This window comes from Fistularia commersonii, chromosome 4 (assembly GCF_037954325.1).
Source record: "Fistularia commersonii isolate RoL2024-O1a breed Wild chromosome 4, RoL_Fcom_v1.0, whole genome shotgun sequence".
Taxonomy (NCBI): Eukaryota; Metazoa; Chordata; class Actinopteri; order Syngnathiformes; family Fistulariidae; genus Fistularia; species Fistularia commersonii.
Window position 1 is genome coordinate 10,706,443 of NC_141287.1, and position 27,663 is coordinate 10,734,105.

At 37.1% G+C, this 27,663-nt stretch overlaps 3 protein-coding genes across 6 annotated transcripts; 1 reads left to right on the top strand and 2 right to left on the bottom strand.

The window, feature by feature from the left end:
• pla1a (phospholipase A1 member A) lies at nucleotides 1-15,013 on the top strand. Its single transcript, XM_086145274.1, has 11 exons — nucleotides 1-241; nucleotides 4,340-4,559; nucleotides 5,338-5,515; nucleotides 5,618-5,726; nucleotides 6,773-6,874; nucleotides 7,055-7,147; nucleotides 7,880-8,044; nucleotides 9,064-9,153; nucleotides 12,208-12,313; nucleotides 13,458-13,610; nucleotides 14,718-15,013. Exons 1-11 carry the CDS (start codon nucleotides 178-180, stop codon nucleotides 14,803-14,805), a joined length of 1,368 nt encoding a protein of 455 aa, XP_086001400.1. The 5' UTR covers nucleotides 1-177; the 3' UTR covers nucleotides 14,806-15,013.
• Nucleotides 12,417-24,863, bottom strand: popdc2 (popeye domain cAMP effector 2). 2 transcript variants are annotated; one of them, XM_086145276.1, is made up of 4 exons: nucleotides 23,670-24,863; nucleotides 21,881-21,989; nucleotides 20,711-21,152; nucleotides 12,417-16,657 (listed from the first exon to the last, which is right to left on the bottom strand). In XM_086145276.1, exons 1-4 carry the CDS (start codon nucleotides 24,161-24,163, stop codon nucleotides 16,575-16,577), a joined length of 1,128 nt encoding a protein of 375 aa, XP_086001402.1. In that variant the 5' UTR covers nucleotides 24,164-24,863; the 3' UTR covers nucleotides 12,417-16,574. The 2 variants fall into 2 exon arrangements, with proteins under 2 accessions (XP_086001402.1, XP_086001401.1); XM_086145275.1 differs by having other exon boundaries at nucleotides 20,570-21,152; nucleotides 23,670-24,859.
• A 628-nt stretch (nucleotides 24,864-25,491) lies between these two features.
• Nucleotides 25,492-27,108, bottom strand: cox17 (cytochrome c oxidase copper chaperone COX17). 3 transcript variants are annotated; one of them, XM_086145278.1, is made up of 4 exons: nucleotides 27,035-27,108; nucleotides 26,175-26,332; nucleotides 26,008-26,104; nucleotides 25,492-25,610 (listed from the first exon to the last, which is right to left on the bottom strand). In XM_086145278.1, the coding sequence occupies exons 2-3, from the start codon at nucleotides 26,291-26,293 to the stop codon at nucleotides 26,020-26,022; spliced, it is 204 nt and encodes a 67-aa protein (XP_086001404.1). In that variant the 5' UTR covers nucleotides 26,294-26,332; nucleotides 27,035-27,108; the 3' UTR covers nucleotides 25,492-25,610; nucleotides 26,008-26,019. The 3 variants fall into 3 exon arrangements, with proteins under 3 accessions (XP_086001404.1, XP_086001405.1, XP_086001403.1); XM_086145279.1 differs by having other exon boundaries at nucleotides 26,175-26,296; nucleotides 27,035-27,106; XM_086145277.1 differs by having other exon boundaries at nucleotides 26,175-26,300; nucleotides 27,035-27,106.
• Between the last annotated feature and the right edge of the window lie 555 nt (nucleotides 27,109-27,663).

Genomic DNA, 27,663 nt, shown 5'->3' on the forward strand with positions numbered 1-27,663 from the left:
CAGCGCTGCCATTGCAGCGGATCGCAGCTCCACAAACGGAGAACAGCCAGTGAAAGGTCGCAAATCGCAGTTTCTCTTCAACCAATATTTGATTTCTCTTCTCTCTTTCACTGTGAGGCTAAAGGTGAGCCGTCAACCGACGTAAACAAACGCTTCGAGCTCGACGCTCCTGCAAAAATGCAATGGGAACACCTGACGATCCTCTGCGTTTTGACGATCCACGTTTGTTCGCTGCAGGCAGGTACGATACCTGTTCATCAATTTCTTCTTTGTTTTTTCCCATTTTTTTTTTTTTTTGGTTCAATGTTTTGTATTGCTTCTAGTTACTCTCTTTCAACATACAATTCCTGATAATGTCGAATAATCAAATTCAAAGTCAGTTTTATTGTCAATTTCTCCACATGTACTAGACATACAAAGGAATCGAGAGGACTTTTCTCACTTTCCCACGGTGACATGAGATTAACAAAATAATAATGTGCACATTAAAAGTAAAGAGCACAACAAACAGACAAACATTAAACTATAAAGTGCATGTAGATACAATCTACCAGTACCGAGGTGAAAGGATGATAGAGATTTAACAGCATAAAAACCTGAAATTTAAAAATATATGTCATTTGAATTTGAATGAAGAGAGTAGCAGCAGTTTTTTGAACAGTTTAGTGGAAAAATAGTCATTAAGAAGGTCAGAAATGAAGTGGATTTAAAGGCATAAAAAAGGCAATATATTTGAATGAATATAGTAGCAGCATGATGGATCTTACCGTAACCGTGTCAAAATGGCAGTAGTTCAAAGTGCAAAATAGTGCAATATGTTGTCAACGTATTAAAAAATTTGGCATCACTCAGTCCAGATAGGGATACATTACACACACGGGGGTGTGTGTGCGTGTGTGTGTTTGTGTCTGTTTTTACACACAAATATATATATGTACACAGTGGGGCAAAGAAGCATTTGGTCAGCCACCAATTGCGCAAGTTCTTCCACTTAAAAAGATGACAAAGGCCTTTAATTTTCATCAGAGGTACACTTCAACAAAAAAATTTAAAAAAAAAAGTCTGATTTTTAAAGAATTTATTTGCAAATTATGGTGGAAAATAAGTATTTGGTCAACTACAAACAAGCAAGATTTCTGGCTCTCACAGACCTGTAACTTCTTTTGTAAGTGGCGCCTTAGTCCTCCATATGTTACCTGTATTAATGGCACCTGTTTGAACTGGTTCAAAGTATAAAAGACACCTGTCCACATCTTGAAACAGTCACACTCCAAACTCCACTACGGCCAAGACCAAAGAGCTGTCAAAGGACACCAGAAACAAGATTTCAGACATGTACCAGGCTGGGAAGACTGATTCTGCAATAGGTAAGCAGCTTGGTGTGAAGAAATCAACTGTGGGAGCAATTATTAGAAAATGGAAGACGTACAAGACCACTGATATTTTCCCTTGATCTGGGGCTCCAAGCAAGATCTCACCTCGTGGGGTCAAAATGATCACAAGAACGGTGAGCAAAAATACCAGAACCACATTGGGGGACCTAATGAATGACCAGCAGAGAGCTGGGACCAAAGTAACAAAGTCTACCATCAGGGACTCTAATCCTGCAGTGCCAGACGTGCCCCCTGCCTAAGAGAGTACATGTTAAGGCCTTTCTGAAGTTTGCTAGAGAGCATTTGGATGGTCCAGAAGAGGATTGTGGGAATATCTGATGGTCAGATGAAACCAAAATCGAAGTTTTTGTGTTTGGAGGAGAACAAATGCTGAGTTGCATCCAAATAACACCATACCTACTGTGAAGCATGCGGGTGGAAACCTCATGCTTTGGGCTGTTTTTCTGCAAAGAGTCCAGGATGACTGATTTGTGTAAAGGAAAGGACGAACGGGGCCATGTATCATGAGATTTTGAGTGAAAACCTCCTTCCATCAGCAAGGGCACTGAAGATGAAATGCGGCTGGGTCTCTCAGCATGACAATAATCCCACACACACCACACGGGCAATAAAGGAGTGGCTTCATAAGAAGCGTTTCAAGGTCCTGGAGTGGCCAAGCCAGTCTCCAGATCTAAACCCCATAGAAAATCTTTGGAGTGGGCTGAAAGTCTGTGTTGCCTGGCGACAGCCCCAAAACATCACTGCTCTAGAAGAGATCTGCTTGGAGGAATGGGCCAAAATACCAGGAACAGCATGTGAAGGCTTACAGAAACTGTTTGACCTCTGACATTGCCAACAAAGGGTATAAAACAAAGTATTGTGATTAACCTTTGTTTTTGACTGAATACTTGTTTTCCACCATAATTTGCAAAAAATTCTTTAAAAATCAGACAATGTGATTTTCTGGATTTTATACTGTATATATATGGATGTATAAATTTTGTTTATCTTGAGTGTGCTTTTTGAAATATTTAGTTGCAAAATTATTTTAGTTATAAAGTTAAATTGCAATTTGGTAATGCATAATGCATTATCCTATACTGCAAACGGCTCTGTTATTCAAATTTTAGAAATACACCGCTCCTAAAATACAAATAGAATAGAAACTAAATAAATAAAAAAGCCACAGTGTCTTTCCTCAATTTTGATATATACAACGGAAAAATGGCATGAACAAATGTATGCAACAATAACAACACCCACTGCATCATATTTATGAAACGCTAACCGTTTCATTTCAATTTTCTTATTGTATTTTACAAATGAAATAGCTTTTATTGAAAGAACATTTTCAATGCAAATCTGTTTTAAGTGTTTGTACAATCAGTTTATGAAAACCATTGCAAAGGATGCAGATAATTCAAACAGCATGTTCATTGTCAAACCAATATAAATTGAGATCAAATCCCAAATAAAAGAAGGAACCTTTTATCTCAACCAAAGTTACATTTGAGTGCATCTTGTAAGTCATTTATGTAGGTGAAATGAAAATAATTACATTTACATTACATTCTCTGTAAGCAATTGATTTCAGTGATTGATTTTTTGGGGGAAAAGATGGTGATACTGTATGTGTGCACCAAAAACTAGGGACTAAAGGGGAAACCCATGTTTGCAAAACCAGTACAGATTAAGAATAATAAAATACATAATTTTCTTGATTGTACATCTCTCAACTCAAAATTACATATGGAACAGATTAGAGAATTAAGGAATTAATTATTATCAAACAGCTCCTCCAAATCTTACATCGCTGATAAAGTATGTGGGCCAGTTGGCGTCCTCAGGTTGGTATTTATATTAAGCAATAATGCTGCCATCTGTTGTTTGATTAGAAGAAAATGTTTAGACTCCCATGTTTAGGTGCCACAATCCTCAGACAATCTGGCATTTATGATGGTCAGAAAGATATTTTTGCCAGCTGTTGCATTGTAATGTCTAAACGTGAAAAAAATACGTTAAAATAAGTTCTAAAATGAATAATATTTTAGTTAGGAGTCCAAAGCAGATGCTGATCGTGACGATCGTACTAACAGTACCACCTGTCTGCCACACAAAATGTAGCATTTCTAGTCCCAAGATTGTTTAGAGTCCTAAAGATGTTGACATAATCTGTCATGACAAGTATGAAGCTTATTATTACTATTATTATTATTACTTATTATTACTTATATCAAACTCTATATGGAACAATTGAACTGCACATGTTTTAATAATAATAAAACCCAATATATTCAATACAATTGTTTGTCTGGCAATATAGTAAGGCTGGAATATACATTCTACTCCAACTGTCAGCTACTGCAGAAGAATGCAAAACAGACATACCAGGTCCGTCTTTTGTGTTAAATTTTGACATCAGTGCTTTTTAATTCATTTGCATTATTTTCTTTAACGAAACCTTTCAATTAACATTTAACATCAATAAACATTTCAATTATCCGAGTTTTAATTGGTTTTGCTTGGTGGGAGGCGAGGAAGGGGAAATGTGGATTATGTGGAAAGGTTGGGAGACACAGGGATTGTGGGATACAGGGTTACTGATGATACAAGATATTGTGAGATTACAATGTTGATTTTTCATTATTATCACTATGCTTTGCTACTTTTTTATCCATTCCATTATTGACAGAGCTCAGACCCATATACCCTTGACTTAATTCAAAATTTCACCAAACAATGCAGCTGAATCTACAGTCACGACTTTCCATGACTCCTTGATTCAATTATAGACACTGTCAGTAACAATCATATCACTCAACCACACACTTTTGCTTTTCATAACATTTTAGTAACACAAGACTTGCTGCTATTCTTTTTTGTTGTGGGAATTCAATATTTGTGAAATACTGACACATTAAGTAAGTAAGTAAGTTACATCATATGTCTTTCTGAATTCCAAACAGCTGAAGGTGAAAACCAAAAATTCGAACAATGTGCCGACCTCAGCAACACAACATTGCTGCAGAACCAGAAACATCGAGAGGAGCTGCAAGTCCAGTACCTTCTGCTGACAAGGAATAATGCAGACTGCCCACAGGCATTCAACCAGGACTCTCTGAATAACATAGAGCAGACCTACTTTAATATTTCCCGCCCAACTAAAATTGTTATCCATGGGTTCCGGTAAGCATCATAAGCTTTGTTGATTTTGTTTTTTGTCATTGTTTTGTGTTCAGTTAAATGCAATGGCTTTGTTCAACTACGTCTGGAAACAGAGTTAAAATTATAATTCACATATACTTTATACCCAGATTGACATATAACTGCAAGGGATTTGTCATGAATCTTGGGTATTGGTCAGGACCATCACCAGCCCTACAACAGCGTCCCTCTGTTTGAATTACTGTCTTTTCCTAATGGCACCTCCATACAAGTATATTTTTATATTTGCTGCTGAAAATATGCTTTATTCATTTATTCATTTATACTGCAGCTGTCATTGGGTGAGAGGCAGGGTACACCCAGAATTGGTCACCAGTTGGTCAAATAGCCACATATAGTCATTCAACCATTCACTCCCTCATTGACATGAATGGGAAATTTAGTTTCCAATGAATCTACCAAAATATCCGGACTATTGAGCCCATCTCGATATAAGCCGCACTGGCGACATGTAGATAAATACATAAATACATGCATATATACATAGAAGTACTTGTCAATGAGCCGCAGATGCCCACATTATAACATTACATATTTACACAGAAATATGTTACAGAGAAACTTTTTTTTTTACTTTTAATTAAATACATACCTGTGCGTTTTTTCCACACAGTACCTGTAACACAGTTGATGAAAAAGATTAATGATAAATAGCACAAGGAAAAGTCCATCAATAGGGATAGCCCATCCCTTGAACCCCAGACTCATACCCCCATTTCCTAATCCTACCCTATTACAGGGCCACAGGCAGTAAACCTACTTCAGCAAAAAATCTTGCGCAGGCCTTAGTGAGGGCCCAGGATTTGAACGTGCTTTTGGTGGACTGGGTCTGCGAGGCCTCCTTTGCCTACAATCGGGTGGTGGACAATTACAAGGAGGTTGCTTTGAAGATATCTATCCTCATCAACAAGCTGCAGGTGAGACGGATGCTAAAGAGGATTTAGAGACATGTCTATATGTTTCTTACAAAACAGAAAAGAGGGCTGACTTTCTGTGGGTTTTGTTTATTTTTACGACAGGAACGCGGATGTAAACTGGAATCCTTTCACTTGTTTGGAATCAGCCTCGGGGCCCATGTCGCTGGTTTCATAGGAACTCTTTTCATGGGCAAGATTGGAAGAATCACAGGTGAGATCAACATCTTGTTTTAGTCATCATTGCCATAGATATGTAGAAATTAACTGCTAATGCTGAAATATTATCACGCCAACAGTCAGTCTTTGACAACCACATTACAATGTTGTAGATGTTATTTGTAAGGAAGACTAAACTTTACCAACACAGCTACCAAATATTTGCTCATCAATTTATTATGGTGATTTCAACCTGTCCATATATTCAGGCTATATTTTGACCACACAAACATACTAATGCAAGTGTCTCAATATTCATGAATTTCGGCTAAAAAGCAAAACCGAGGAACCTTTGCAGTACTACTGGTAGGTGAAACCCAGAGTAGGTACGCTGCATATATATAGGACTGTCTCAGAAAATTAGAATATTGTGATAAAGTTCTTTATCTTCTGTAATGCAATTACAAAAACAAAAATGTCATACATTCTGGATTCATTACAAATCAACTGAAATATTGCAAGCCTTTTATTATTTTAATATTGCTGATTATGGCCTACATGTTAAGAAAACTCAAAAATCCTATCTCAAAATATTAGAATATCATGATAAAGTCATTTTTGTTTTTTTTTTTAAATTGCATTACAGAAGATAAAGAACTCTGTCACAATATTCTAATTTTCTGAGACAGTCCTTTATGTACCTGATATCACTGCTAATAGTGATGGATGTACAGCAGGGGGTTTGAAAACTTCCTCTCCACAACTGTACTGCAATACAAAGTCTCTCTTGTTCCTGAACAACTAAGCAAATTTTTACAACTTAAGATGAGTGGCAACTCTTTAAATGTGTTAGCATTTTTCTTTTAATAATAAAAAGTGCAAATGGAATTTATGTAAAATATATTTATGGAACAGTTTCTCATTGTACAGTTTTCAGTCAATTAGCTGTTGCCTTTGCTGTCAGCAAACCTCTATTATAATGTTGAGAATCTAACGATAGGCAATGTTTATCAGAAAAGAGAAGGAAATTTGCCTGATCATTATTGATATTCCAAATACCTTCTGTTGTGCACCTGAAAATATTTTGTTTTTGTCCTCCAGCCCTTGACCCTGCTGGACCCTTGTTCAAAGGAGCTGACACCTTCGACCGCCTGGACCCATCCGACGCTCTTTTTGTTGAGGCCATTCATGCAGATGCTGACTGTATGATAAGTCACACACACACACACACACACACACACACACACTCATGTGTGTCTCTTTGAGTTACTACATTCTGCTGTTTGTTTTTTTCCCATCAAACATTGCAGTTGGAATGTAGCAAAAACTGTAAAAATCTGTAAGGTACTGACAAATTCTTCATATTTGTTTTGCCCGCATCAGATTTTGGCATCTCCATCTCTGTTGGTCATGTTGACTTCTTTCTGAACGGAGGCAAGGACCAGCCTGGATGTGTACGCTCCCACTTTAGTTCAAGTGAGGATGGACATCACCGTCAGCTAAGACACCTCGAGGAGCATTTATCAATGATGTGACCTCCTTTTGGTCTAAATAGCAATTCGGTTTTACTATGCCATCCGACATATACAGGACTGTCTCAGAAAATTAGAATATTCTGTAATGCAATTAAAAAAAACAAAAATACTTTTTCAAGATATTCTAATATTTTAAGATAGGATTTTTGAGTTTTCTTAAGATGTAAGCCTTAATCAGCAATATTAAAATAATAAAAGACTTGCAATATTTCAGTTGATTCGTAATGAATCCAGAATGTATGACATTTTTGTTTTTGTAATTGCATTACAGAAGATAAAGAACTTTATCACAATACTCTAATTTTCTGAGACAGTCCTGTATGTCTAAGTACATCTGTGATAAGATTTAAGGTCAAAAGGTTGTGTATTTTTCAAAAAAAAACAACACTGACCAAATTTTAAATCATGTCGGATCTGAGGAAAATTTCATTTGGTTTTCTCTTGCTTTATTATTACAATATCTTCTAGGTTTTTCCAAAAAAATCTCATGGAGGGTCGCAATGTAATTTCTTTGGCTGGATTTGATGAGCGAGCGACTTCTTGAAATATTTTTAAATTGTGTTGTTGTCTGAAAACAGAATATAAACAAAACCTCATTCTGGTTTAGATATGAGTCTACTTTTGTAAACTTAACATGAGTCTCCAAGAACATTCAGTGTGTTTCTTTCTTTAGTGTATAAGTATGTGATATGTGACCACATGAGGGCCGTGTATGTTTACATGAGTGCACTGAATAACTCGTGCCCCATCATCGGCATCCCGTGCCCGAGCTATGAGGACTTCTTGAACGGCAATTGTCTGGACTGCAATGCATCGGGTGGGAACTGTCCAACAATAGGTGAACACATTCAATATTTCTTTTTGCTTTTTAGCATCCTCCTGCTATCTGTTTATTATTTTAACCTGTACAAATTCTGGAGAATATTTTGGACAACAGATAGTGGAATGTTACTTTCAAACAACAATATTTGCCCCTGCATTGGTGTTATATGTTTTCTCACAATTACTTCTATTCTCAAGTTCCAGTCTTCATTTCTTGGCTATTCCCCTCAGGGGACACCACCATGATTGGAAAGCCTCCATCTGGCTCTATCCTCCTCTCTTGCATGAACTGACTTCATGTCCTCTTTCGAAAAATTTGCAAATGTCCTCTTTGGCCTTCCTCTAAGCCCCCTACCTGGCAATCTCAACTTCAGAAACTTCAGAAGTCCTTCAACCAATATATTCACTATTTCTCATCTGAAAATGTCCAAACAATCTTTCTGACAATCTTCTGACCTTTCTGACCTTATCTCAATACAATGATAAATTATTAATTTTGTTAATTAATATAAATGAAAATGTTATTAAATCTACACATACTTAAAAAGCATTAGAATCACAAGACATGGCAAGGTAATTGTTAAAAAGGAACATGATCAATATTATTTAGACCCTGCAGGATGTGGATTGACAGGGCTTTGGATCTGTAGTCCAAAGTAATCCAGTGATATACTTCAACCATAATATTAAAAACTTTCCAAAATCCTTCGCCAACACAGTACCAGGAAATGAATGTTCAAGCCATGGATAGGAAATATAGGGTTATTTACATTGTCCTCTAAAATGCTAAATTAAACAAAGACATTTACAAGTGTAGGTGAGTTTCTGTTCTGTTTCAGCGTCACCTCCAGATATAGTGCGAGGCTTTACTCGAGTAGCAGCTCTTATCTGGTCACAAGGCAACATTTGGCAGCTTTTTATCATTCTGCCCCTTTATACTCATAAACACTATATATCAAAAACAGGACCATTGTTAAAGTACTGCGGTGAAATACTGTAATGACCTCACGAACTGTGTTTGTATGTGTGTTTCAGGTTTATCAGAGAACTCCAGGATTAATGCGCCACTAATTCAGAAAGAACAGAATCTTTTTCTCCTCACATCTGCTTTTTCACCTTATTGTGGTGAGTTCTGGAGTGCCCAATTATATTCCCAAAGGAAAAAAAAAAATGTTCCTAATTTCCTTATCTGAACTGAAAGAAGGATGCTAGAAGAATGCTTTTCCCTTTCGTCCAGCTCTTATAAAAAATTCCAGTTTAAAGGGATTTCAAAATCAAAAGAATTAAAATGGGAAAAAAGTAATTTAAGTATTCAGGCATATGTTTGGGAGATTTAAAAGACAACACACATGTTTTATGCTCACACTGGACATCATAGATTGTTTTATAACTTAATGCCAGGAATGAGCTTTTTAAAGATGGAACAAGCACGGGATCGACATAAAACACCCAGGATGGGATAAAACCAGAGATTTGTAGGACGGCAAGAATGCAAATAAAGTCATGAACTATTACTTGGAGACATGAGGAGAAGATGTGTCCGTTGTTCTGTAAACCAGTGTTTCCCATCATTTCTGAGCCACGGCACATATTTTACATTAGAAAAATCAAATAAATATGTCAAAAACATTTTTAACATCATAGAGTGAAACTTTAGTCTCAATTTACTTAGTGTGAAATCTGGCCCTGTTTAGTTGAACACAAAGCTGATATTCTTGCAGGAACTTAGGAGAGACGCGCATGAAGATCTCCTTCAATTGCTGAGTCGCTCTCTTTTTTTTAGTCTTTATTACAGTCGTGCTTGAAAAGCCCAGCTCACATAGGTATGTTGTGGAGCTAAAATAGCTTTATTTGCCAGGATGGGGAACTCCTTAGCAACAGTCAACCAGGTGTATCTACCTGCAGCTGTTTGGGCAGCAGCAGGTAGATACACAGGTTAATTTACTAGTTGTTGCCATCTAGTGGAAGCATTTAATTGTTCTCCCTGTCACTGCTTGCTTGCTTGTATCTTCGGTTGTTTACACAGATTAACAAAATAGTCTGTTGTCATATCTTGAAGTAAAGAGTGCTAATTTGGAGATGGCGTTTAAGTTTCCTTGGAACCATGGCGGTGCTGGACAGCTTTTCCCCGCACATTAGGCATAACGGAGTCGGTTCGGTTGGTTCCCTAGTAAAAGTGAATCCAAATGTAATGTAACTTTCATTGTATTGTCTTGAGCTCACCTTTTTTACTTTCTTCAGACCACTGCTTATACTTGGGCCTTAATCTGGGTCAGAATGTTCTTCAGGACCAGAGGGTCCTGATTGAGTACTTTTTCATATAAAATATTTATCCATCGTATAGCACTACCCGCTTTGCTGTTAGAGCCGCAGCAGGTAGATACGCAATTTAATTCACTACCTGAACATTCCTGGGTCGATTCCCGGTTCCTCCAAGCCTGTCGAAGAGTTGTTGAGCAAGACATTGAACCCCCAAATACTCCCCCGGCGCTGTTCCTTAGCTTCCTTCTGCTCATGGTTCACCCATAATGGGTTAAATGCAATGGTCAAATTTCGCTGATGTTGTGCTCTGTGTATAATTGAATGTGACCATAGAGTCATTTCTTTTTCTGCATCCTCCCCACATAGATAGATGTACGAAGATACATTATTTACATTAAATAAATCATTTTTGGACCAGTCAGGTGAAAGTGGGCATCCACAGCATACCTGTTGATCTCTCACGGCACACTAATGTGCCGCAGCACGGTGATGGGGAAACACTGCTCTGAACCATGTGAATGTGACCTGAGGAATAGAATAAATGAGGTCTTCTAAACCAGACCTGGGAAACACATCCGGCCCATTTTGCTTTTTATCCGGCCTGCCAAACTATTTTCTTTGAATATTTTAATAAGTATTTTCAATCAATATTGAATTTAGAAACTCATTATTTTTTCCCTTCTGTTTAATTTTGTGTGAATGATTACATACAAAATGATGTCAATACATTTATATGAGGGGTATCAAACTCGTTTTGGTCTGGGGGCCACATACAGCCTAATTTGATGTCAAGGTGGCCGGACCAGTAAAATCAGAGTAACACTAGAAGTAACACTAAGTCCAAATGTTTCCTTTGTTTTTGTGAAAAGGAGGTCAACAGGTAAATTAAAAAACTCTTTAATGAACTGTTCCACTAAGAAATACATGACGAGTTAATATTAAAAATGAATATTAAAAAAGAATGGATGAATTTACACCCTAAAAGTGTTGAGTTAAAAGAGAAAATCTTGTGGCAGGGAGCCACAAAATATTGTTCCGAGGGCCACAATTGTCTAAGACCCCTGATTTATACGATCATTAATGATTTTTCAGTAAAAATAAAATGGCAAAAAATGTAAATATTTAATTTGCAATTTTCTTTTTGTTCAAAAATTACCAAAACCATAGATGAAGAATGGAAGATCTGGAACTAAAACAGTCATCTCAATGGTCTTACATTAGACATAGAGAAAATGTGAATGTCTGAGTATATTAACATGAAATTTTCCTTTTGATACATGCACCGACCAAAAATGTTTGTGAACGATGCGCAATCCCTTAGTTGCTTTTCATTTTAATTTGTACCTGTAAAATGTTATGGAAAGGTCAGTAGTGAAAGGAATTTGTGGGAGAAGAAGATATAAAGGATAGTGTATGAAAGAGGAGGATGATTCGCTGTTGCCAAAACACCCCAAAGGAAAATGAATGAATTCATTTATATTAAGAAAATACAAAAATTATCTAACAGTGAACACTCAACTAAATGCACTTGGTGAGATCCAGTATGATTAAGTATTTACATCATCGAAAGGTTGAGGAATACATTCAAAAAAACCATTAGCGATTTGGCCTTTATAGAATTGTATTCTTAAAATTGATAAATTAATTCCAGAAATTGGATGGTTATTAACCTTTGGAAGTCCAACCATGGAGGATAGTTCCTGCTGATGGGGGAAAAAAGACTTCGGCTATTAGTCAAAAATATGTTTAAAATGCGAGCATGTTTTGATTATACTTGTTGATTAATTGTAAGTTATTGATTTATACTAAACACTTTGACTTTAAACACTAGAATTTACTTATCAGTATAGGTTTTATATTTTGTCTCACACCATCACAACCATGTATTCATCCATGGGTGGTGCTTCCTCCTTTTAGTTCATCATATCCTGCTGGAGCTGATGGTTTCTCCTCTGAGTAGAAGTGCAGAGCTTGAGGTGACACTGCAGACTGAAAACTTAGAAACAAAGCAACGGCTCAGGCTGTAAGTACCAGATCTCCAAACTCAAACATTTACTTGCGCAATGCCCTTGGGATTTTAAATGTTTCTCATAAATGTTTTTGACTTACCAAAATGACAAAAACAATTCACCTTTGGAATACTTTATTCAGAGACACATTAAAAAAAAATTCGAGAGGATTATACTTTTTAGATTGGATATGTCATATGTACATGCACTGATGAGGGCAATAATTTAACCATTCTGTTAGGCAACCATGAAATATACAATGGCGATAAAATTAAAACACAGGGATTTAGTCAAAAGCCCTATACAACTTTTGATAACATTTCTAAACTTCAACCCTCCATCTCCATCACAACAAATTGCTTGCTTTGTTTAGACTATTGTAATTAAAAATAATGCTTTACTTTTGTGTCAGTAGACCTTGGAATAACATTATTTTGGAAAAAAAATTAAAGTATGTGAGAACAATGGTATATAAATCAATGTCAACATGAAATTACAAATGAATTAATTGCAGGTTGAGGCAATTACTGATATTGCCTGTGTATTTGATGATTTTAGTTATTTAAGTCTTTACCCAGGATGGTCACGTGGAGGAGTTACAACAAATATGACAAGTTTTCATATTCCCAACTTGGTTACCTGGTTAAAAATAAGATAGTTCTTCAGGTTTGGTTTCAGCAGTTTAGGCTTAACTCTAATTTCATATTATAACTCCTCAAAATGACCTGAAAGAAACTCTTGAATAGTAGTTCAAACAGCTCCAAGAAACTAAGCAGATCTAGTTGGCATGATTTAATGTATCACGGAAAACAATGACCTGGATGGCTGAGAGACTTCCCAGGCTAAAGAATGATTTACTGTCAAGAGTTTTTTGCTCAAAAGTGCACTGACCTCCATGTTGTAACATTTCCTGAGATCCTGAGAAGAAATAAAATGTGTCATATTCTCAAACTAAAGGGACTCATTCAGGGAGCAGAAAATTAGCCTTTGCCTAAATCCTGCTGATATTGATACAAAAAGCAATAAAATGCAACCTCCTAGGTGGAGGTAAAATCAGACTATTATGATAAAAATGTACCTAAAACTATTGACATTTTATATCAGATTAAAATTTACATACATGTTGTGTGCATGTGTGCGTGTGCCTGTATATTTCAGTCAAACAAGGATGACAGCATACAAGAAAGTTTTGGCTCTCTCTGCAACTCTGTGTGAGATCAGCTCCATCATTGTGAAGAACACTGGAGCCTTCTATAGACAGAGAGACGTCCACATTCAGTCTGTCTGTCTGTCCGAGTTCCCTTCGTCCAGGTACATTTAGATTTTAACGTTATGTGTGTGTGTGTGTGTGAGATCAAAAGAGACAGAGGAACTTAAAAAAATGTGCATTATTTAGGTTGTTCTCTGCACATCTGGAATACACAAGCAACAGATTTAAGGAATACTGTACTGCTCCAGGACGATATTCAAAAATGTCTTAGATAGGAAACCTGTAAAGCTGTGAAAAGTAGGTCCATACATATTTCAGACATATATTGATAATAATAATCATCATTCAGCGATAAATGTCTTAATCTTGTCACCAGACATCTCAACCATTTGAGGATATGTTTAAAATTTTGATGGTATTATTGCTTAGAAGAAAGTTTCTGTCACTCAGAATCTAAGTAACTAAGTTATTTGATTGTATTGTAATGAAAACATATGTTTTAATTTCTGTGTGCAAATTTGCACAAACAAATGTGCCACATTATAAATTCAAATAAGTTTTGTTTTACATTTATAATAGTGTTATATCATGATGAATATGCATGAAATCCAGATCCTGATTTTTTTTCTATCCTTTTTTGTTTAATATATGAAACACCTTTGAGCTTAATTTAGTCTTAGAAACCTTATCTTGAATTTGAAATATTTTCATCATAGTCTACAAACTAAAACATGCACACATTTTTCAAGTTTCATTACACTCAGTACATGTTATAAATAATCCTGAGAAAATATTGTATTTTTCTGAGTTCTATTTACTGTCACAGCTACTATTATTAATACTCTAACACTGAATTTTCAATAAGCTGCCAAAAACCCGCCATTTTTTTCCATTCACTGAATGGTGCAAATTGGTCATGCTTGCCACATTCCACGTATGATTATGCATTATTGGAAATATGCCACTCCATTTCAATACATCCACTTTTCCTCTTTATACACTTATAAAGCCCATCAGTAAGAGCAGTTGATGAATTTCTTGTCAATAGAAGTGTTTTTTTTTCTGTTATTACATGGCATTGCATGAGCTGTGAAACTGAGAAAGAAAGCAGAAGTCAATATGAAATTCTCGCAACATGTTTAAACATGGCACATGTGGAACCTGAGCGGGTCAGCCATTGAAACTGTGTTTTTTGTTTGTTTTTTCAGACCGAAGGGCGCACTCTGTGTAAATGACTTTAGTGTCAGCCGGGGAGCATTATGGTCACATGACTATGTGCAGGTATGTGACCTCTGAGGGTCGCGATCATCAAATACAATAACTGTCATAGCCCTGAAATAGGCAATGAATTTCTTTAGTCATGTCAATTTCCCATGTCATTTATGCCTGTTAGTTTGCACCTTACTTTGGTATGAGATGTGGCGACTTAATGCAATCTCTCACTTTTTAGCTATTAGATCATGAAGAATATCGTTTGGTGTAATAAAGAAACAAATGTATGGCTGGCATTTTGTTTTCTGTGTTTTTACATGTCAAACAGTAACAGCTAAATGGTGGATAGTGGATTTTAAACAATTCAACAATGAATTAAATTTTATTTGTGATGCGACAGATATTTGGAAGTAGAGTATAACAATAAACAACCTAGCGTCGCAACACACAAATTAGTTAATGGAAAAATATTGACGATAATACTGACTGGTGTCTTCATCTGAATGTCATCTATCCATTCTTTAGAATTACTAATAGACAATAAAAGAGCTCACAGTATAGTGTACATTAAATACTATATTAATTTCAGAAAAAGAATACAAAAAGTGTACAGAAATCCAAAACAACTCAAACAAACAAACAACTAAACTCGAAGCCGAATGACGGATAATTCTTTCCTTTGTTCAAAACAAGCCTGTCACGACAACCTAACCAAGCAAATGCCACCTGGAGGAGGAGGAAGAATAATTAGTAAATAAATATTCAACAAGACATACCTTCATAAACATTAATACAGCTGATATCTAACTAGGTGAAACTAAGGATATCGTCAGGTAACACGAAAGACGTGGTTTAAAAAAAAAAGTCTAAAAGGCGTCACTATTTCTGGATCAGGCTCCTGTGGAAAGGTGAATGAGGGGAGAAAAGTAAAGAGATGATGAGAATTCTTCCATCATGGTTCGAACATGTTTGGGGAGTGTAACACATGGCAACGTATAGATGCCACTTGAACTCGCTTCATGGAATTGACATGTAGTGATAAAAACAGCCGGTCTCTGTTTGCTGAGACCAAAGTAAAAAGTAGCCACAAAAAACTAAATCAGCTGACAGGTTCTCAAAGTAGTGGAAAAAAAGGGGAAATTCTCCAATGGCCTACTGGGTCATAGAAACATAATACTTAAATATCATGAAGAAGATATCTGGCAAAACAAAGCAAGGAAAATATAAGAAAAAAAAACACAGCAACTCAAACAACTTACTTTGGCATTCATATACTGGTTGTGAATATATATGATTATCTAATTTTCATTATGGTTAGCCAAGAATCAATGCATGTAACTGATTTTTTAGGTCCTTTCTATTAAGGCGATGCGTTTGTCGCAAACCTTTAATTTGACTTTTTTTTTATTGGATACATTTTTTTATATTAAAAGTTTCACAAATATGCTATTCCAGCTGGCATTCACTCTCTGCAGCAAGAAGTAGAAGCATCCCAAAATGTCTCAATCAGTGTTTTTGATCAACTTTTTTAAATAAAAGTATAAACTACTTTACTTCAGACACGTTTGTGGCCTTCTATTACAACCCAATTACCAAATTTGTGATACTGTCCAAATACGTGAGGATCTGACTGTACATTTATTACAATCTTTACAGGGCATAAAAAATCCAATTAAGATGCAATTAATTGTGAAACTGTCAACATTTGCCTTTCAAACCAATCAAACTGCAATTAAAATAGAAGAAAATACACATGAGCAACAAGAAGGATATGGACGCAGTGTTGTAAGAAGTGACATATTACACATTATACCACTAAATCCTAAATTCAGTACTGTTCCTGGGGACTCTTCTCACAGTTTGGGAGTGTCTGTAGGAGCCAGCGGAGCTCTGCCTCTCTGGTATCGAGCCGGTATTGTCCGATCACTGTCACCTCCTAGCGTAAAACACAAAAGAAATTAGACAATAATGGTACTGTCACATCTTTGACTCTATGACAGACATAAACTCTGTTTGGTTACATGACTTTTAACTCAGAATGGGATGATGCGTGGATGAATACTTCCTTTGCCACATTGCATGCAAAACCCTAATGTCAGTTATCCAAAACAACAATGGCAAGTAATGGCTTTTGTTGGCCACAGCTACACCACACAAGCCTGCAATACAACTAACTGTTCCCGCTCAATTCCAGATTAAAAAAAAAAAAAAAAAATGGAATTCCTTGCACCGCAAATCACAACCACAAAATTCCCAGCAACCGGAAAATCACAAAGAAAACAAGCATCAACATAAACCCCAACATTTGTGACTCGCGACAATACAGGATTGTCTCAGAAAATTAGAATATTGTGATAAAGTTCTTTATCTTCTGTAATGCAATTACAGAAACAAAAATGTCATATATTCTGGATTCATTACGAATCAACTGAAATATTACGGCTTACATCTTAAGAAAACTCGAAAATCCTATCTCAAAATATTAGAATAATTTAAAAAAGTAATTTTTGTTTTTTTTTATTGCATTACAGAATATAAAGAACTTCATCACAATATTCTAATTTTCTGAGACAGTCCTGTATATTAGAGGTAATTGCTGGGTTAGTGTTTCCTGTGTAAAGCTGGCATAGGCTACACTCACAAGAATCACAGGGATATTACTGGAAAAACTTTGATTATCTAGCTTGCAACTAACAACCCCCTGCCCTGCACAGTGAAGTCCACGATTATATCCAACACCAATTTTAAGTCACAGTCAGCTAATACATCTTCACACCAGATGACCTGTCACCTGAAACCAGTTTAGTACCCAAATTTGTGCAATTCATAGTCACAAGTCACAATACTAATACCTGCTTAACTCCACTTTAAAATACTCCATACTTTAATATATCACTCTCAAATTCCCAAAGGCGTTATCAGGCCATAGCTTTAAAATTATGATTGTGAAACAAGTCACTCTGAGGAGGTTGTTGTTTTTAAGAAAAACACAAAAGAAGAGATGATATTCTTTTTCTTATTCTCATTCTTTCTCAGCGTAAAGCCTAGTTCAGACATGCATTTCAAATTTAAAATCATCAATCATCCTGTAAGTATACTGGATCCCACTGCATTCCCTAGATTGAATGGGTAATACATACCCTGTAACACACAAAAATATTTTGGGACATACTTTTGACTTGTACAACTTTTATGTCATGTTGTTTTATGTTCACAGAGTTATTGTTGGTTGTTATGGTCGCCGTATTGTAATCAGAGAGCGAATATTTACAATAATCGGGTGAATAATATTTCTCTACTGTCAAAAGTCAAAGGGATAAATGGCAATACTAAAAATGATTTGTATACAGAATAAAAATACGACTGTAAATGCAAGAGAAGTTGCAGTACATGTTAAAATCCCTTGCAACTGTAAATGTGGGAAAAAAAATCAGGCATCACATAATTGTAAGAGGAAAAGAAGAGCAAAAATTGGTTACAACTACCTAAACTATATACTGTATATATATTCCTCCTTCGAGTGATAAATAATTTGATAGCATCTGAATTTGGGGATAAAACACACTTGACAAAAAGAATTAACCGACTATGAACGGTCAAGGAATACACACACGACCCAATGGCATATGACTTACATTGGGACCTTCACAAGGTAAGTAAATACCTAATTGGGGCAACAGATTTCTCAGATCGCTTTGCCATTCATCTGAAATAGAATTTACATGATCCAAAAAAGAAAAAAAAAGAACTTTTAGACTCAATGAGAGCATTTTGATTTAAAAAAATTAAATGAAGGAACACATCAAAAAACAGAAAAAAGACATTTGTATAGAGGGGAATGCCACCCGACAGTTTGATGGGACACCATTAAAGCTGTAATCAGTGGTTATCACAGAAACAAAAGACACAGTAAAATCTTACTCGATATCAGCCAAAACATTCAATGCTTTAAATGAATTAAATTAATGTTTAAAAATATATATATTAAGCATCTTAAGCCAAACATCTCCCTTGTGCAAAGTCTGTGTGTTTCACCAATTGAGCCACAATGGCACTTCCCTTATTAGATATACACCTTAATTTGTGAATGTAATTATAAACCTAGTAAACAAAATAAAAATATGTGCTGCTGAATAACTTCACTCTTACAAAACACATCACTAAAGCGCAACAAAAACACCAACATATTAAAAACAATGGCAATTGGTTGCAGTTCTTGGAAGCTGATATTGCTAATGTTGCCATGAGGTTTATTACCAAAAGTTAGTACTGATTAACTGTCACTAGTGCAGGGGGTTACTGAACCCTCTTAAGGCTGAAGAAAGAAATCAAAGCCAGGCAAGTTAAAATTAACTTTGTGTCTTTGAGTAGTGAAATGCTGCTGTCTAAAAAAAATACACAGCAACCAACCAGCAGCCGTCTCCTATTTCAGGAATACTAAACACACAGACGCAAACATATAAACATTTAGCCTCAAAGAGGTATGGTTGTGCACAACACAGACTAATCATGTTACTCATTTACTGTTTAACAGTTTTCTACAATTCTTTTTTTTCCTCTTTTATATGTATATTTCTATGTCTATCTCCACAACAAAGTAAAGTCAACTGTCAAATGTTGCAGCCAGAGCAGACAACTGTTGCACTGCAGCTGGCGTGAAGGAATTTTTGATCAGGGTCTCAGTATGGAATCATAGCTGAAACAGTTCCCATGCTGAACAAGAAACCATTCAAACCTTATGTACTCCAACTTCAAAACATTACTACTTATCAATGTGGAATGTATTCAGTTTTAAATATAATGGAGATACTATTTTAGACATTAAAAGTAAGAAACTACCCAGGGAATATTCAACAGCAGAGATTTCCTATAGATAAATAGATAGATACATAGTCTTAAAAAAATGTATGTGTTACCAAAAATGTTTATTCTAAGTATTTGATACAAGGGAAGTGTTATGTCAGCATGGTGGGGCAGCAGCTTCTGCCTTATAGCAGGAAGGTTTGTTTCCAACAGGAATTAAATTTTCTTCTCCATGTCTGCAGGGGATTCCTCCGGGTTCCCCGGTTTCCTCCCACAATCCAAAAACACACAGAAGGTTAATTTGAAATGCTCGATTGCCCAGACGTGTGACTGAGAGAGCAAATGGTTGCGTGCTTCTATATGTGGCCCTGTGATATATTGGTGTCCAGGGTTTACCCCAACCTCTCACCTCTCAATGACAGCTGGGATAGGCTCTGGACTCCATAGCTGCAGGATAAGCGGCGTAGATAAGGAATGAATGCTATGCTACGGTTTAATGTAAGTATGGATACCAACTTCTCATTGCATGGTCAAGAATAAACCTTCATCGCAGTCAGTATTGCACAATAATTTTGCACTGTTTATCATTTACTGTTCTGTATGCTGGGTGTTGAAACACTGAAGTCCATCAAGCACACAAAAAATAGAAATATTTTGAGTTTGCAAGTGAAACAGTAAAGGATTTGAATGTTATCAACATTGTGAGTTTGGAAGCCGCTGAAATAGGCTGTGTGTAAAATTAGCTCCACCCGTTTCAGAACACACTGATACTGTGTATTTATTAGTACCAGTCAAAAGAGTTGTGTTTCTGTTCTGTATGTTCAAATAAATCTTGTTGAGTTTTCCAATTCAAGACTGCTCATGATTCTGTGTTTCTTAGTTGATCTTGTATTATATCCTGTCCCCAGTCAGGGTTTTGTTTCTTGCAGCATCATCACCTGAGCCTGTGCTAAATTTCAAAGCCAGGTTAATAACAACTGTGCACTCCAAGTTATTCATGCACACACCACACCTACACCATAGTCTGCTCAGGTGAGGTACTTACATGTAGCTTAAGTGGTGACCCAGTGTGTTAGCTTCAGCACCCTGCCTCTCTACTTCAAATAATCCCTCTCACTGCCATATTCCATTAAGGAGCCCACAACATCAGAAAAGTCTTCAAGGACCAGGCTGGTGGAGTCCTCACCGGAGAGGAGCTCTGCATCTGGTGCCCTGGGGAGCTGATTTAGTTCATGTGGTGGGGTTTGGGAATCACACAGCGAGCCCTCGCTTGGTCCCAGCAGGTAGGGTTGGAAAGGTTGATCTGGATCTGACTTCTTCTGGTCCGGTGTTTGGTCTTCGCCTTGGGTTTGTTGCTCCTTGGAGAAACCGCCATCACTTCCGCTGCCTCCCTCACTGCCCTGCAACAAGGGAGCCAGCACATGGTAAAGGCTGGGCAGGCGGATGTCCAGGAGCACGCCGCTCTTGATGTAGAGCTTGTTGTTGAGGCTGTAGAGCTTCTCAGCTATGTCGTAACCAAGCATGACGGAGAAAAGGCGAGCGATGTAGCGCTCCTTTGACATCAACATGAAGAGGCGGCGACGGCGCCATGAGACATACTGGCAGTCCTCCTCTGCTGTCAAAGTGACCTGAAAACATAAGGCTTGTTTTGTTATAAGATTATATTAGAAGAAAATGCTCATGGTCACATAGCTGAAAAGGTTTTACCAAGTGGCTATGTAATAACATGAATATTATTATTTTAAAAAAGGAAAACAAACTATCAAGTGAAGGAAATTATAATTACTATTGTGATAATTAATGCAGGGATCAGCCCTCTATCAGTGCGATTGTGATCATTAATAAATGAAGTTTGCATAATTATAGTGTTTTGGCCGCAAAGTTTTCAAAGTTGGTCAATAAGATCTAGATATTGTGATCCAGGGTAAACACAAGTAGCGTGACTGAATGTAAAATTATTTAATTATACTATAAGAGTAATACTTTGTGTCAGTATATAATGGTCCTCGTTATGAAACAGCAAATAAATTGTAATGTGAGTTTCTTCATACTTCATTATATGATCCTTAGTACACAAAATGTGGAGGATTCATAATATCTGACATAAAATCATTTTGCGAACATATTCCAAATCAGAAGTTCAATTTATTTCATAATTCCCCCTGGTGACAGGCTCTGGTGGTAAACTACATGAAATCCTCGTTATGTAATAATTTTCAACAGACCATATTCTGGCTTGTTTGACAGCCCCTGGCATTGCTGCAACTTTGCACATGAGCTAATTAAATTATCTTTTTTAAAGTTCTAGGAGTAAACTACTTCTAAGCCTCTCAGAGTGAGCTGCATGAGTAAATACCTGGAATTTTCCCTCTTCATTGGGCCTGAGAGACTCCCACTCTGGGGAATCAAGGAACTGGTGACGGTGAATATAATGCAGAAACTGCCCCTCCAGAGATACCTTGATCCTAATGTAAAGAGAGAGAGATTTAACAGGTCTGATAGAAAAACAGGGGATTAAAGAATGATAATGAGAGCAGAATCCATCTGTCCTTGATAAGCAAAATAAATTTTATAATGCAACTGTTTCAGCCTCATAGGCCCTCACCTCAAGACATACAACTATTTGCACACTCAGTCATGCATCTGGGCAACTTGGAGTTTTCATTTGATCTGCTGTGTGTTTTTGGAATGTGGGAGGAAACCAGTAAGAGCAGTTATCTTGGAACCAAGTGTTAGTGGTTCAATTCCAAACCTCCTGCTCGTCTGTCAAAGTACTGGCAAGCAATACACTGCTCCTAAAGCAGTGCTCTGACTATCTTGTTGGCTGTTTTGGCAAATAATACGTTCAATTTGATGAGGATTCAAGTGTAGAAGATCTAAACAAAACCTTGAACTATCAAATATCCTTATGTAGCATAGATTTGCATTTTGATTTGTTCAAGTCATAATATCAGATACTAGAGACTTTTTGCATTATTTTTTTCCCATGAAACACTGTAAATCTGCCTGTGAAGACACTGCCTGTGCAGAGTAAGAAGTTAAATCTCTTGAGCGAATTCAATGAGGTAGATTCTCATGCACATGGATCTGAAAAAGGACTAGTTTTCCAATCATATGATTGGATATTTCTTCAGATAATGCAGAATTCTAGTTCTTCTGTCTCAAAGCAAGAAAGCCTCTGGTTTGATTCCTCATGGTTTCCAGAAGAACAATCCAATCCAAAATGCAAAAAAGTAAAAAAAATATGCAGATTTGAATTTGAGACCCTAAATTGCCCACACTACCCTGGGATAATACAGACAATGAATTGTTTTAACATTTAGACTATTACAAAGTATATTCTCACATATCTGTACTTTTTTTCTACCAGGAATTCCAATGAATAGAACTGTTAACATGTCAATCTGCACTTTTCTTAACTTGCGCATCCAGCGAATCAACCTTTTTTCAATTTGCGCTTTGTTAATTTGCACACCCAATACAGCCCTTTTATCCGTATTATTTATTGTTGTGTCTACTAACTTACCTAATCCTCCCCTACCAACACCCTATCCAAATATCTTGCTTCACTGTGGACAGCAAAGTAAAAATTACATTGTACAGGGAAACATGTTTCCTGACTGCACGAATGACGAACAATATAAATCTTGAATTCTTTCATTCCATTTAAAAAGCAAATTGCATGAAGCAATTCAACTGGCATACTTTGACTACAACCTCTCTAAAATAAAAAGAGCATAGGCCAGGGCGGAAGTGATCTTCCTAAGAAGCCAACACTAGTTAAACACTTATTGTAAAACTACAATTTTTTTAAATGAGGTAGCACTGAAAATTGAAGAGTGAAGACAAACCACTATAACTTATTTTACCATTTTCCAATTGTTTTCTCAAGACTTCTAACAGAGCTTTGAAAATCTGTAAAAAGTTTAGCATATTTAAATTACTCCAGCCCACCATTAGCTTCCTAACTTGCAACCTTTTGAATGAACCACCTGTTATCAAGAAAAAGTACTGACAATCAAGACTGCACCCCTTTTACAGAAACCACAACACAATGTTCACAAGTATATATACACATTACAGTGGACACAATATGGGTGCCATTGCTTTACATGTGCACATTTAGCCAGATACACATGGCCCACCTCCCAGAAAGTAGAAAGGAGAGCTGGTCAATAGGGGTCTTGCCCTCCACGGCATACGTTTCCCCTGTCTTCATCTCCACCACCTTGTTCCCAAAGGCTCCTGCAATTTCCTTGAATACCTGGACGGGGACACCTAGGGGAAGGTAGACTGCCTGGTAGAAACAGCTGAGCTCCTCGCTGGGCAGACCCTCCTGGTGCACTCGGTAAATGAGGTGGCAGATTTGCACCAGGCAAACCAGCAACAGAAGGAGATTCCAGGTGATGACATCGAGCCCACACATTGTTAGCCAGCCCCAGAGGGCAAGGCACATGAAGGCAGGAGCAAGAAAACCAAAGATAAAAAGGCATCCATGAGGCCCGCTGCCCCCCATATAGCCCAGAAACAGGACAGTGTTCCCCAAATGGTAGATAGCACCTTCTGTGCCATTGTTCCAACTGTTGCAGGTAGGAGAGTGGAACAAGTTGTCCAGCAGAGTCAGATTTACTCCATTCATGATGGAAACTGTCAATAGAGGTTCAAGAGACTTTGTGCCAGAAAAATAAGAAAAAAAAATAGATATCGTTTTACTTTTGTCCTAGCAGTTGCCAGATATTCATTTTGGTCACAGCACAAGCCAAATAAAAAAGAATAAACTCTTTGCCCTCTCTGCATGCAGAGGAAAAAAAAAAAAAAAAGTTCTTGCAGCTGTACTTTATGCAGAAACACAGCTGAAAAGGATTTCTTCTCTCATGGTTCTCCTCCTTTGCTCTGGCTTTTCACACTCATTTCTGTTTCTTGATATCGCGGTCTATTCTCCCCTCCAGCCAGCAGCACTTTGGCACCAACAGCTCAGAGAGGGGATAAGCAAAAGGGGCGTTTACAGAGCTCCAGAAGGATAACCATGTTTGGAATTGAAACCCAAGGAGGAAAGAGCAGAGGACACAAAACAGATCTGCTACTTAACATGACAGGGGGAGTGGGGCAGGAAATGGGAAGGACAAGAGGGACTGAAATATGCTAAAGGGACTCATTTGTCACACTAGGGTCTGATCATATTGGTTCTCTATCCAACACAAGTTCAGCCTTCCAACAAGCATTTAAACAGAAATGGGATACAGCAGGTCAGATTTCAGGTTTAAACACCTACTATTTCACATTATCTACTGCCTTGCCTCCTCACGGAACAAATCCCAAAACAAAGTTGTGTTTTGGTTGGTTGTTTTTTTAATTTATGCAAAGCATTGTAGAATAAACCCATTTGAATAAAAAAAAAAAATATATCTATTCCCTTGTGTAGCTAACAATAAGTTTCACTTCTGTGGGCCAGTAAACATGTACAGCCTTCTTTTTTTTAATTCAGATTTGTGCATAACAAATCTGAAAGTATTCATTTTTAGGTATGTATGCATTGTAATAAAAAGCACCATCAAGTTAATCTTTTCAATTAAAGCCATTAAACAGCTGTGTGTAGCACAACTAGTAAGCTGAGCACATGCCTCACATCTTTAACGTATTTGAAACTTACCTGAAATTGTCGTTCCATCATTTAAAGTCAGCCTTCTTTTAAACAGCTGCTGTCTAACATGCAGCCTCTGCAGATGCAGTTTCATAAACCAAAGAAAAAGCACACTTCCTTACAGCGTTTAAAACTTCCAGCAATCCCTAATACATGAAACAGCACCACTGCAGGGCTCACGAAGACATATTTGAAGTAGTGACTTTAGCATGTAGGAGTTATTTTTAAGTCCAAGTTCATACCAGGGACAGCAACTGTGGCGTTCAAGTCAGGGACCTTCAAGTGCTTAAAACGACAATGTTCCCAATTTAAAAAGCCAACAAGAATCATTGCATAGAATTTATTCAGTTCAAGAGAAACTCATTCACACTTATAAAAAATTCAGAACATCAGCACACCAGTGACTCCTCCCAGTTAAATAAGGTGTAAGGATAGCAGCAACACACTGTGGGAGAAAGAAAATTAGATTTTACAAAACAATTCTTAAAATTGAGACACTGAAAAGTCCAAAATTTCCTTTTTCAGAGCCATCCACACATTACTAGCCTTATATGCAGCCTGTGACAGGTTCAAAGAGAAAGTGGAACTGCTCAATTTTAAGTTAATAGAATTAATGATTTCATTGGTCAAATCTTGCAAACTAGTCCTTCCCTGCACAGTAACTACTCAATCTCATCAGTAAAACTTTTGAATAATTCACTGCTAAGCTGCTCTAAATAATTATAATTCTGCTTGAGATCTCACAAACTGATGTTCAGCTGCACATATCTGTATTCATGAGCCAAATGTAGCACCAAGAAATTTCATGCTAAACTGGTGAAATAGAGGGATTGGATGCTTACCTCAAACCAAGGTTAAATTTTGAAGCCGAGCTGCCTCATGCAGTCTTTATGTGCTTCAATCAGTTCTGTGCAGTTCTCTTCTCCTTTTTCGATGATACTGCGAAGGTAGGGAGGGGGTGTCAGCTTAATAACTTTTTTATTTTAAAAGACAGTTATGAGGGACATACCATGCATCCCTAACTTTCTTTGTTTCAGGACAAGCACAGCATGGCTTTAGGGGCTTCTTCTGCTCAGTTTCCAGAGCTGGAGAAGCAGGCTCCACAGAGGCAGCAGCGTGGGTTGACATCTTCTGGCTTGGTTTAAGAAATGAGTGACAAAATTGGGCCTGTCAAGGAAGTTATTTCATTCTTCATCCTAGTTAAGCCACTTTCACAGAAATGCATCAAATACAAGCCTTTTAATAATTCAACCTTGCTATCATGGGGTTAGTACGTTCTCTCATGCTCTCAGGAGAAAGTAAATATTCTAAGACCACCAAGGTCAGAGACCAGAAATGGCTATGAACATAAATCTTTAAAGAGTTTCGTTTTCATTAACACACACTTCCATCCACAGTAAACGAGATTATCCGCAAAAGCTGCGGGGTTTAAACGGGAGTAGAGCAGATTTTCAGTGTTAATTTTAACTAAAAATGCACAAATCTAGACAAGGTCTCGCAACTAATCGCCAATTACTGGTTTTATTTGGGAAAACTAACGTGCCGTTTCTGTCTGACACGATCACCATATTGCACTTTCATTTCATATAGTCTTATACAAGTGAAAGGGGTAAAACAACTGCGATTTAAAAACTAAATGACATTTTACTGTAGTGTACCAGCTCCGCTGTGTTGTCTTATGTAAGACAAGCGCATGTACAGTAGGTTTAGCTAGCGGAAGCTAACCATATTAACCTTTTAAAATGCTTACAAGCCTGTCGTTTGTCAATTCACACCAAATAAAGGACATGACTAAATTAATAGAAAGCCCAATGCCGCTTCAATTATCCACTGAAAAACACACAAAATGAATTTGATGACATAACTCACTTGCTTAGATAACTGAAGACAGTGACAGCCTCACGTGCAAAATGACGGCAAAATGCAAGCGGTGTTGAAAAAAAAAATGCGCAGGCGCAAATGTGCGTGTGCTCGAGCTTTATAAGTCTTGGTGACGTCACCGTTTAGAAAACGACTTCTGGGACTTGTAGTTTTTGAAGTTTATTGTCCTGAAGGTGTTGGTTGCCTTTTACTATACTATTTTACCCAGAAGGTTGAGCGATCGAGACAGATTTGCGAGTCAGTAATAAAGCGTTCTTAGATCGGTTTCTCTACACAAGAAACAAGATGTTGAAAGTGGGATAATCGCCGCAAGAGGAAGCGAAGTTTGATGTACGCAGGAAGTATTGACAAAAAAGGCTAACAAGAGCAACAAGTGTCCGCTTTCTTCAATATATACAAAAAGGAAATATGGAAAAGCTAAGTCCGCTAACACATGTGCATTTTACGGGAACTCTGGCAGGTAAATGATTTTTAACAGATTCCAGCATTCATAAGGCTGCCAGTGGATGTGATGAAGACAATTTGGAAAACGTGCCAAGCTTCCTGCATGTGATAGGTGAGGATGAGTAGGATCTTTTTTATAGTTTCCCACTTTTAAAATACGCTATGTTTTTCAA

Coding starts and splice junctions, on each gene's coding strand:
- pla1a (XM_086145274.1), top strand. CDS start 178: ATGCAATGGGAACACCTGACGATCCTCTGCGTTTTGACGATCCACGTT. Junction 5,727..6,772: donor CAAGATTGGAAGAATCACAG/GTGAGATCAACA, acceptor TTTGTCCTCCAG/CCCTTGACCCTGCTGGACCC. Junction 9,154..12,207: donor TGCTTTTTCACCTTATTGTG/GTGAGTTCTGGA, acceptor TCCTCCTTTTAG/TTCATCATATCCTGCTGGAG.
- popdc2 (XM_086145275.1), bottom strand. CDS start 24,163: ATGAATGGAGTAAATCTGACTCTGCTGGACAACTTGTTCCACTCTCCT. Junction 21,990..23,669: donor TCCTTTCTACTTTCTGGGAG/GTGGGCCATGTG, acceptor TCTTTACATTAG/GATCAAGGTATCTCTGGAGG. Junction 21,153..21,880: donor ATGAAGAGGGAAAATTCCAG/GTATTTACTCAT, acceptor TTATGTTTTCAG/GTCACTTTGACAGCAGAGGA.
- cox17 (XM_086145278.1), bottom strand. CDS start 26,293: ATGTCAACCCACGCTGCTGCCTCTGTGGAGCCTGCTTCTCCAGCTCTG. Junction 26,105..26,174: donor AAGAAAGTTAGGGATGCATG/GTATGTCCCTCA, acceptor CTACCTTCGCAG/TATCATCGAAAAAGGAGAAG.